General features: G+C 45.5%; 1 protein-coding gene across 1 annotated transcript in view; it reads left to right on the top strand.

Annotated features, from left to right (window-relative positions):
• The window catches only part of LOC8042850 (glycine--tRNA ligase), a 40,899-nt gene extending 29,026 nt beyond the window's left edge, over positions 1-11,873 (top strand). Inside the window, exons 14-17 of the mRNA XM_040219061.2 lie at positions 53-162; positions 3,941-4,034; positions 8,416-8,603; positions 11,554-11,873. Of these exons, the coding sequence (XP_040074995.1) occupies positions 53-162; positions 3,941-4,034; positions 8,416-8,603; positions 11,554-11,667 (506 nt within the window). The 3' untranslated portion in view covers positions 11,668-11,873. The remainder of the gene's footprint in view (positions 1-52; positions 163-3,940; positions 4,035-8,415; positions 8,604-11,553) is intronic.
• Positions 11,874-12,075: the final 202 nt, after the last annotated feature.

The following is a 12,075-nucleotide window of genomic DNA, read 5'->3' on the forward strand; positions in this document are numbered from 1 at the left end:
TTGGGAAACTTGTGCACATACAAATGTTTCGTCGGTTATTGTTTTGTTGCAGTGGACGAGCTGGTGCCAGGAGTGATTGAACCCTCGTTCGGAGTCGGCCGCATCATGTACGCCGTTTTCGAGCACAGCTTCCGCGTCCGGGATGGTGACGAACAGAGGACGGTGCGTAGGCACTCTTGACAACAGATGCCCGGTGGCACCGCCGGATTTTTTCTGACAGTGTATCGATGCTTGTACACTGGAACGTTACAATGACGTCATCGTAATTTACGAGCAGATAACTCTAAACACTGAGGAATGAAAGGGAACACTGTTAGGTTGTTCTCTTCATATGCTGTTTTGTTTTGAACTCAAACAAGCACCCATTGCGGTTGTCGCGAGACTCCAAGCTTCCACCGTGCACTTCAAGGCTGGTTCAGACACTTGCTACTGCTGACGACCGTGTACCTTAAAGCATCTTAAAATCTCTTTAGGCGTGAGCAGAGCTGTTTATACTGAAAGAGTTAGGTGGAGGGGTGGAGCTTGTGACCCACTAAATGTGGCTAAAACAAACTGATCTTGCAACAACGCAAGATGGAGATTCGTTTTAGTTTCACCACTCCACTCCAAACAAGTTCACTTAAATTTGCGGCTACAAGTAGCATAAAGAAAACAAGTAGTATAAAGAAAACATCTCTTGTTCTTCGGTATTCTCTTGACGCCTGTAATTAAGTGCCGCATTCAAAAACCACTCACTTTTTATTGATCTCCAATAACAAAACTTACGAAGAAACTTTTTTTCGTCTGTTTTCAAAGGAAATGTTCCTTTCTTGAGCAAAAAGAGTCTGGCAATCGAGAGCGTGGGTTTGCAGTTTCTGCGTAGCAATTGCTTTTTGCAGCATTGAATTGTGGCGGTGGTGGGAATATGAAACAGTCATATTCTGGACAAGGGATGGGAATCAAAGACGGTAATATTTTTAGAGATAATTGTTGCAGATAAGGAAGTGTGGGCAATTGAGTGTGTAGAAAGAGCCCGAGACGGTTACGTTAATAAGGGACCTTTTCAGGGCGACTAGATGACAGATCACTGCAGACATGGGGTGGCTAATCCAGAGCGGGTCATGAGTTGTAGTAACACAATATGGTGGGCGAAATATTTGAGTGCCGGATCTCTGATCGTGGTTGCGAGACCGTCGGCATATTCAAAAGAGTGCCAGACTCTCCCAGTGGATGGCTCTGGACGGGAGAAGATACTGGCGCCATTTATCGAGTAGCTGTTAAACAATTGCAGTTACTGTTTATTTTTTATTTTTTCGGGTATCAATAATTTTTTTTTTATTTAAGAAACTTTTGACACTGTTATAAACGACCATATCTCATAGATAGTATGTACATTTGATCTCGCAAATTTCACAAAACCTTCGCTTTAGTGAAATGTAGTTCCAGGGTCACCTTATAGATGGCGCTATCATGCCAGTGTGTTCTCTCGTCATAAGATATCGCAAGAATAGACCGATCTCACCAGCTAGTTTGAGTACGCCACCGCTGCCGATATGCATCGTGGGAGCTGTAGTCTTTCTGCACGCGTGACAACCCTGCTGGAGGTCTGCGCGAGCAGAGCACGAGGCGGCATGAGCTCTCGTGAACTGGCGTCTGCCTCCTACGAACTACAGTTATGGCGGCGTCACGCACGCGTGGAACGCTTGGTGAGATCCGTCTATTTGGCCCTAAGCAAACGCAAGTGTGTGAACGGGCCTTTACTCACACCATCGAACTTGTCGTTCACACCTCATGATAAGTAGCCAGGATCGTAGCTCATGATGTCACGGCGAGGCAAATCTCGGTCGTTACGTCACGGTTTGAAATCATCAGAGGGGGCCACCGAAACATCTCGGGACTAATAGGCAGCTCTGGGCCCTAATTTCCTCCTCTCCATTTGCCTCCTCTCCAGCATTCACTCTGCTAAAACGGAAAGGGTGGAAGGATTTTGGGAGATCTTGTGCTGCTTTTCTTAGCCTACAAAAGGCTGTGAGAGGTAGCTGTGACTCCCTCGATCATAACCCAAAGACCTGAGAACCGCTGAGTTCCAAGACTTGCTGCGCAAATGCCGAGCAAGGTTGCGATGAGTTTCATTCAGCTTGCTTGAAAGTTCATGGCAATAGACCGATGCCACCAAGCGAACTGCGCAGGCGCGTGCATTCCGGAAGTGGTGCTGCCGCCATGCTGCTTGTAGTCATCTCTTTCCGGCTTCCCGGCTACGTAGGGCTGCGCATACATCGTAGATAACCGTTTAGAACGCCCCGGTATCAGTTTGGATTTTCCTGCACGTCTGTACCTCATAAGATCGTGTTGTTTGTGATTCCTTAGTTTGTCAGCAAGCGCAGAAAAGCAGTTCCAGTCGTCTTACCTTTTAGAATCGCTTTGTTGTCTGCTTCGACGTCGTCTGCTTCTTCTTCGTGAACGCGTGAGCACACTGCCGTTCACACAGTGGTCCCACTGCAGCTGCAGTAGAAAAACAACGACGCCACTACTAGAGTTTTCTGGCTGCTCGGACGTCTCAGTTAACTTAGAAACTGAACATCTAGTTAAATGGCAAAGAACAAGAAAATTCGAGGGATCATCAGCTTTGTGTAGCACCGCGGAACAGCATCAAATGTGTTAGTGAAAAACTAAGCTTGGAATTGCTTATTCTTATGCATAGCGTTTAATTAACAATGACATAAAGGGAGCTAAATAGAATTTCTCGGTGAGCGATAGTTTTCTAAAAGTTGTTTCACTCTGACAGCCTGTGCAACAGGGCACAGATTAACTGCGGGGAGAAGCCTGAACACAGAGAAGAAATGATCCACAGAAAAGCTATGCCTGGCGTGCCGCAACAATTGTCATCTGTCAAAAAGAAGCAACCATGCAAGATAGCTGAACACTTGGGGTGGAGAGGATCTTTCGTGTACAGTTTCTATTCAGTTTTATTTGGTTTGCGCAAGCTCCGAACGCTAAGAGTCGCCCGACGGTGGAAGCTTATTTCTGCGGTCTTGATTGGTGCCAATGCAGAATGGATCAGTAACGCCAGCCTAATAGATCGCAACAAAATAGGTGAGGTTCGTTCGTTACATTTTTGGCGGTGAGTGTTGCACTTGTAAATTGCATTATGTAATGTTTTCACGTTTAGTATGAAAAAAAAAAAATGAAGGCTATTTCCGAAAAAAGTTGTTTTATTTCAAGTGATGTTATCAGGAATCGCTGCTATTTTTTAGTGATTGGCCTGATCTTTTGAAGCACAGTTGTACTTGCAACATGCCGTCGCATTAACAGTTATAACCACCAAAATACATTGAGCAAAAAGTGTATTAAAAACGGCCTCAGCAAAGCAGTGGAGATAGACCAACGGATAGACCGCTGCGGTGGGAATGCTCAGAGAGATTCCAACGTATGGAACATTTCGGCATGCTCTGTGTCTCGTGCCCTGTAATCTTATACTTTTTAGCTGACGTGGAATAGTTGGATATAAATTATGAAGCAAATCGCGAAACAAATCGAAAACGCTATTTTTCCCACCGTTCTGTCCGGCTCTGTTTACCTTTCTTTGCCACGCTGCTTTCTTTCGGGAAGACATAATATCCGAAGCCTTTTTGCCTGCAGCTGTTATTGTAGCACCGTGGCATAGAACAGGTGAAACCCCCCATTGAAAATCATGAGCAAACACCCGGGTATAAGTCTCGTGCTAACCCGAACATTTCCAAACGCCGGGCAGCGTACAATGCGCATTGACGTGGCCGGAAAACTGGGGAGAACCGTGGGGAGAACTACAGGTACCAGAATGCACCGCGGCAGCGGTGGCGTCGCGCAACTCCTGGTGAGATCGGCCTATTCGGAGCTCACGTAATTCCACCAAGTTTGTCCCTGCCTTCCAACTCTGAGTGAACTAACGGTTTTCCGTACCCTGGCTTCCTTCCTTCTGCAGTACCTCTCCCTGCCTCCTGCTGTGGCACCCCTCAAGTGCTCCGTGCTGCCCCTCAGCAACAACCCGGAGTTTGCCAAGTTTGTGCAGAGAATCTGTGAGTCAGTTTGTGTCCAATACTATCTATGTCTTTCAGAGTCCAGGCCTGTTCAATATTTGTCTCATTGATGTATTTACAAACGGACATGCGGCTTTATTTGGGCTTGCTTGATGGAGACTCAAATTTGTAAGGTGTGCGCCGGTCTCTTACTGATGATTTTTGTCGCAAAGCTCGAGACCGGTGTGTCTGCATAGCGGGCGCTTTGTGATGATGCTACTCGCGACTCCAGCAAATCGGACTGCTCCTGGTGGGAAAATCTGAACTGGCCAGAATAGGTCCTTTTGCGATTTCTGCCTGTCTCTTGACGCTTCCATGACTGTCTGGGAAGCTGCGTTGGTTGTGTCCACAGCAACAAAGACTGCTGCAATGACAGGGCCGCAAGTAGGACCGTGACTCGTAATGGCCTTAAGTGTGCATTGCATTGCATCTCATGTTGCGTAATGTGAACTGCAGTCCTGGCGACTCCGTTGCTACTGTCGTGTCGGTGTTTTGCCAAGGACGCTCCGAATGCAACTGCGCGAACCAGACATTCGGCATCTATCTACATTCATTAGTGTGGTAGAAGGACAGTGGGTAGTCCTTCCATCGCTTCCCAGAAGAAAGCTAAACATTTGGAAGCTCACTTGTGCCAACTTACCACCACAGGTTTTGAATGTAGGGAATAAAAATTGGAGCAAACCTTTTTGAAGCCAATTCTTGCCTGCTTATACCAGAGCGTTGTGCCTTCAGCCGGCACATGGCACAGCGCGACCTGTTCTCGGCCACCATATTTGTCAAAATATGGCAATCCCTATAGGTCGCTGGAGTCCCGAATAATCTGTATTATGTCATGCTGTCCTGTTTTTTTTTACTTTGCTAACTAGTTTTATGTGGGTTCACTATAAATACAGTTGCCGTCCTATTTCCATACTCTGAGGGGACCTTGAAATTGTCCAGCGAATAAAGCGGTCCGAAAAATTGATTTCAGCCAAAAATATCAAATGTCCACGGATATTTCGCTGTGTATTGGCCACTTTCCAGTTGCTTGATATCAATATTAAGTTCTCGTGCAACTTCTGCTTTAGATTGTTCACTTCCGCTTGTTTGTTAATCTGGTTGATCACAATGCCGCGCTTTGTCGGCGCCTTAGCTGGCACAAACCGCGAAGTTGAAGTTGGCGCCATTCGGCACTGTTTGGAGGCAATGTTTAGTTCACCGAGCTCGCTTCAATACTAATCCTATCGGCAGAAAACATTTGTGCTCAAAGAACACAAAAACGGCAGACGGCCGCTCTTCTCGCGGTTGCACTCGAAAAACGCGGACCTTAAAGGACACATGCAAAGGAAAAAAACATTTCGTTTAGACAGCTTAGATGGAAAAAGGATGTCATAAAACGATTTTACAACGAAAAAAAAAAAATTTAGAGCTATATTTACGGCGCTATACGAATTTGTAGTTGGCGCTCGCGGGAGCCGCCGCTGGTCACGTGGTAGGCCCGCGCGCCGCCGCGCTGCGTCGCCGCCGCACGCTGAGCGTTCTGCGAACGCCGCTTCAACGCGTTTCTCCACGCCGCCGTCGCCGCCGCCGCACAAGTTCGTCTGCTTCGGGGCGCCGCCGCCGTCGTCTGGCCGGCGCACAGGTCTATCACGTCTGCTTGCGCTTTTTCAGGAGTTTCCTTTGGGCTTTAAAAGATACTTAATCATCTTTGTTTTTTGTTATACTTCAAACAAAGATGAATAAGTTACTTTTAGAGGCTATAGGAAGCTTCCGAAAGAACGCAAGCACCACGTGATAAATAAAGACCAGTCACGTGATAAATACAGACCACTTTTCCGCGGTGCCCGCGGGCGCCAACTTCAAATTCGTTTTGCGCCGTAAATATAGCTCTAAAAATTTTTTTTCTTCGTTGTAAAATCGTTTTATGGCGTCCTTTTTCCATCTAAGCCGTTTAAAAAAAATGTTTTTTTCCTTTGCATGTGTCCTTTAAGAAGAACTGGAAGAACCGTAAGAGTGGGCAGACGGCGGCCATGTTGGCTATAGCGGAACCGGAAAACTTGACTATAGCCTCAACCCAGCTTGTTTATTGCATAAGACCTGGTAACGAGGCTACAGGGGAAAATCAGAACAACCAAAATAATAGGTACTAAGCTTGCGGCGGCTGTTTTGTGGCTGTAAACTAAGAAAATCACGCAAATGATGTCCAAAATAATCAGCAATAAGCTTTATGGCATCCAAAATTTTGGTGAATGTTATACATGAACTCTATGGGGTGAGGGACGGTTCGGCAAGAACGTCCGAATAATCAGACGTGTCCGAAAAATCAGTCGGCGACTGTAGTGTTATTTTTTTGTACTGTAAGGGCTAGTATGACGATTATACAAAGCGACTGCAATGTGTTTAAAGACAAAACAAAACAGGAAGTGAAACACTTAATTGCAGCGATAAAAATGCGAAATAATAGGTAATCTCGAATGAAGGCTTTTGTGAAAAGAGGGCTTCACATAAAACAAGATTTTTGCTTTTAAAAGCACTCTTGGCATCAAGGTTGTTCCTGAAGCTTTGTGACTATGCATTTCTGACATTCTTGCACTACGATATTTGCATAGACTTCTAAAAAGCAGTCTTGCAAAAAGTGCAGCCCCCCTAGTGTGTCATGGCATAAAAAAACATGGCGGTGCACATGATCAGAGCAGACACTGGTTTATACTGTATTTACTCGCATAATAAATGAACCCCCCCCCCCCCCCCCCCCCCCCCTCCAAATGGGCATCAATATTTTTACTTTTTTTCCCCTCCCGCAATCAACGCACTTCCAATTTTTGGATCCGCGAGTCTCGAATTGCGTCCGATTTAGCAAGTTGCCAAGCCAGTTTTCTTTTGCCGCCAAGTGGTCTGGCCAAGTCAAGCCAAGGCAGGCTGCTCTCGTAATGGCCGCAAGTGCATATTTGCGTTAGTTACGGAAGTGATCAGCCGTAAAACTGAGCGTCGCGCACACTTGACGAAGTTTGGGTCGAGGAATTGTCGAGTTCCAGACATTCTTCGCATATCGGATTCATTGATGTCAACAAACAAGTCGTCGTCTGTGGCCCGCTTTCGGACAGTGAAATCGTGAAAATGGTTAGACCTAATTTCACTTACTCCGGGTAAATGCATTTATTTAATCCACAACAGAACGGCACAGCTGCGCTGTAGGCTGAGAGTGTCTGGTAGCCTCTCCGTGAACGAAACTTGATCCGTGCGAGCGGGTTGAGCTGCTTTTCGTGCTGAGTGAGCTTCGTGGGGCACATTTCCTTCGGCAAAATGCATCGCGAAAGCACCCTGAAAAGGTTTGCAATTTATAAAGCATGGTTATTGTGGCGTGCCCCCCATCGGCCGTGGGTGCGCCTCCATCACTGGAGACGTGCCACCGTATCTTGTTGTGTCATATTTGCGCCTAATATAACATTTACATAAAGTGTGTAAATGCAAAACTTTTACCCCGTGTAATGAACCCCCCCCCCCCCAAATATGTGTAAATGTTTTTGGAAAAAAAGTGTGTTTATTATGCGAGTAAATATGGTATGTACTGTATAATTGTTTAGATGGAAAGGAAAGGTACAAGGAAGATATATCTGAAGAATAAACGGAACTAGAATGACTTTCACGCATTGAAGTTATTGGTGAGTCCTTCTATGGACATGGAACGATTATTTTTGAGCAAAGCACTGTATATCCAATTCACCATCGTTGTGGTGAAGTGGGATTTATTCTTACGGAAAAAGATGTGATCTAATTATTGCTTGAAAGCTGTCATCAATCATCTTCAAACAAACAGTTCCAAGCCATTCTAAAGCCACCCGCCATCTCCTGTTTACAAATGCTAGGTGCTGTGGCTCCGGGGGACCACGCTCAAGGCATAAAAGGGGGTTCTAACATACATAAAGTTCCAATTGGGGATCATAACAAGCAGGGGGGGGGGGGGGGGGGGGGGGCATAAGCATTTTTACGATAGCAGGCGCTTACATGCTGAACTCGCTTTTTCAGCTCTGCTGCACACCGTTAGCCACTGAAACAAGCTACTCTTGATAGTCATCATAACTGTAATGCACCTGGAAAAATTCTAAAACCTTTTTTATCATCCCACCCCATCTGTGATACATGATGTTAACATTGTTTATATTTAATGATGCTCCGTTTGTTTTTTTTGTTTTTACAGAATTTTTACATTTCATATCCCTATGTGCTACATGTCCCCCTTGTGTGGGCTGAATTCATGGTTTGATTTCTAAAACTCTTTGGTACGTCTAGTTTTACACCTCCTTCGAGCCATTCGAGCGTTGTGCTTCATTCCTTTGTAATTTTTTCGTTTATTCTGGTTCGTCCCCTCACTTTCCCGTATACTTCTTTGCACCTCTTTCAGCATCTGCGCTAACGCAGCACGACGTGCCTCACAAGGTGGACGACAGCAGCGGGTCCATTGGGCGCCGCTACGCGCGAACGGACGAGGTGGCCGTGCCGTTTGGGATTACGGTGGACTTTGACACCCTCAAGGAACCGGCCACCGCCACCCTACGGGAGAGAGACTCCATGGAGCAAGTCCGCTGCCCCGTGAGTCTTTCCGCTTCTGTCGTCATGCGCTCTCACATGAAGTTTTTTCGGATTATTGGTCGGAGAAGTGCTGGCACAGGGTTCTTTGATTTTCTGCCAGCGCATGTGAAGGCTCGTTCACACATTTGCATTTGGGTATTTGCGACATCAAAGCTAAACAAGTTTGTGAGAAATGTTTGCTTATAATTAGACTCGTGTTTTGGAGTTTATACCTCGGGGAAATTAGAAGGGTGTTGTTTGGAGTGTATTTTTCGCTGAGAATTCTGAGTTTATTGGAGTTCTTAGATTCCTAATTCTTTAAAATTTGGAGTCTAATTTTATTGTGTTCCCTATTCCTGAAAATTTAAAAACAAAATGAATAAAGCCTAGACTCAAACATACCCTAAAATTCGTCATAAGCCATCTGTTTCTAATTCTTTGAAATTCGGAGTCTAATTTTATTATGTTCCCAATTTTCTTCAAAAATCAAAAGCAAAATGAATAAAGTCTAGGCTCAAGCATACCCTAGAATTCATCAGAACCCATCTGTACTGAACTATATTTTGGCAGCTGAATTTGGCATTGACGCTCTTGCCATTGGCAGTATTAACTATCCAACGATAAAATATTGCAAAGAAGTGTTACCTCAGTAGCAGTCAATACATTGAAATAACTAAACCCCTGGATGTAGCCATTGGGGTTTAGTTTGTTAAAACTCAAAAACACTACCCCTCCTTCCTCTAAGAAGCACATATTTAGTAATAAGGTCTGGTTTCAAGCTCCTCTCTGTTTAACATTCCAGTTATTGAAATGCACGTCAAAGGAAGCCCCGGTGCTCGCCTCGTCTTGCAGCACGCCCACATTCAAGCACATACAGCATGTAAACTAGTGCTTCTAAGGCACTTTAGATGACCCGCAAAAATAGTTCTTTCAATGTATGGCACTGCAGATTTACCACAGGCATGCAAGCAGGTGGTGGAAGTTTACTGTAAAAAATATCAGTGAATAAACTCATCTCGTTCAAAAGAAGAAAAAAAAAACACCTGCTCTGAGCACTTTACGCTGCCATTTTGCAGACGATGCATGCACGGAGAGTAGGTAGTGCTGCCGACAAATTGTGTACGCTGCGTCAAGGGAGCGCCGGCCGATTTGACTTTTTTTGTGAGATTGTCTACTATCAACCCAAATTGGTCGGCGTAGATTGCCCAGAGCAGGTTTTTAATGCAATAATATTATTAAGCTACTACTAGGATTTTTAGCTATGTATATTCTAGCCTCCTAATGTGCAGTAGGTATGTGCAATAGGCCATTTCCGCTCAGTGCGCTTGCAACCCATTGCACCTCGAGTATGCGGAGCGGCAGTACTGACTCCTTCACATTTGCACTTTATTTGAAGGACCTGACGACCTTGATGTCTTCCTAGAGGTCGTCTTTGATGTCGTCCATAAGTTCGTCCTTGAGATCACCTTAGAGGTTGTCCTAGAAGTTGCCTTAGAGGTCGTTCTAGATGTCTTTGACGTCATCCTAGACGACACCTAAGGGCAACGTCTTAGAGGGCAATGTTAACAACTACATCTAGGATGACCTAAGGACTACCTCTAGGGTGATCTCAAGGACGACAAGGATTTTGCGCCGTTCTAAAGGACAACACTGAATTTGGCAGAGAGTTTCCTCACTAAGTTTAGCGGAAAAATTGGTGTCGCGACCCATGCACCTATCCAGATTCCACCGCTAAATTTGGCGATGTGCAACGATAAATGCTATCGCACTCTTAAATAATCACCCCTGGGGTTTATGCGAATTTGCCTCGGCCATCAATTTGCTTTAAAATTAAAACGTAAGGAGCGTGTTGGTAGAGACTTCAAAAACACAGAAGAAACAAACAAAGAGGACAAGAACGCAGACGAGTACATACAAACGCAGACAAGTACATACAAACGCAGACGAGTACGTACGAGAACACAGACGAGTATGTATCTGACCTGTAAATTTTATGTTCTTGAATGAGGTAAGTTCATTTTGGGGTTTTTTTCACTGTAAACGTCCACTACCTGCTTCCACCTCTGGAGTAAATTGCAGCACGACATAAGGAAAAGCCGATCTTTGCAGGTCGTCTGAAGTGCCTTAGAAGCGTTAGTTTACATGCTGTAATGCAATCTGACTGTTCAGAGCTGCTGCCACGGATACAGAGTGTCGGCAAAGGGGAACGTGAAGCCAGAAACAGCTGATGCCACTTGCCCAGAATCGCCAGCTAAATGGAAATGCCGAAATGCGGCATCCCAGTTAACAGGCGATTTGGTGAAGGCATGTCAGTTGTTGCTGGCTTCAGTTGCTGCAAGTTTTACAGCGGGGGAAAATGGTAGGGGTGTCTGTTACAGAAAACTAAAATGAAATCACTAAAGACCATCTTCCCCTCTTTCCTTAAATCTTGTTTTGCTGGTACAATAATTAAGTGTCATAGTAAGTTGGATGAATTTCATTTCTTCACTGTGAGCATCCATTTGAATTTTACCTATTTCTTGATGCTTTTATTATACTCTGTTCACCCCTTAGCTGTGACTGACGTGGAAGCTACATCCTTGATGGAGGAGTCATACTCCTCTCTTTTGCCATGTGATTGTGCTTTTGCCCATGCCTAAGCTCAGAGAGTTAGGTCAGATGACTAAAGGGAGAATGCTGATTGGTCCAGTGGACACGTAGCTCCCACCGCAGTCTCGGCTTAGGGGTGAAAGGGGCACACTAAAGCAGTTAGACCCAGTCTTTATCGACAAAAATGCTGAATTGCTGAATAGGTTGACATAGCTGAGAGGCCTCGAAACTTTTCTCAATTATACATTGAGAGTCCTCAAACTACAGCTAGCATTCCAGATCCCTAGTTTGGTGCCCCACAATGTAAACGAGATTGCTCTTTGGTAATTTCCGGTGGTATAGTCAGACCTTTGAAAGTGTTTCTTTTTTTTTTTTATTCTAGCTCGAAGACCTAGCCCCACTTGTGCAAGACCTCGTGCGTGGCAAGGTGACCTGGGAGCATGTGACGTCCATATATCCACGCTTTGAGCAGCAAGAGGCCACCAAAGCTCAGTGATCTTATCACTCGTGCTCGGAAGTCGCTTCGAGGTCACCGCATGATCACCGTGGGGGTCCGATTGAGATGCACTTGACCCCTGGAGTTCTATCGAGTCCTGGTTCAGAAAGTGGCGCCCATTTTAAAGAGTGGGGCGGCATCCGGACATGGATCTGCACGGTATGCTCGAGAAGTATTCTAAATAAATTACCGCTGCAAAAAGAAAATGTGCACTTCTTTTCTTTAGGTGGCTATACTCCGTTTCACCTTCAGTCCGAGCGCAGTGGACGCCACGAGCCATCCCAGCCGATCCAGCGCCGGGAGAAAGTCGCGTGACCTGCCGGTGGGGCGGGGCGACACAGGGAGCTCAAGGTCGCATGACACTCCCTCAACGCCGCATTGGCTGGGATGGCTCCTAGCGTCCGCTGT

The sequence above is a fragment of the Ixodes scapularis genome, unplaced genomic scaffold, assembly GCF_016920785.2.
Source record: "Ixodes scapularis isolate PalLabHiFi unplaced genomic scaffold, ASM1692078v2 PGA_scaffold5__190_contigs__length_132052651, whole genome shotgun sequence".
NCBI classification, from domain to species: domain Eukaryota; kingdom Metazoa; phylum Arthropoda; class Arachnida; order Ixodida; family Ixodidae; genus Ixodes; species Ixodes scapularis.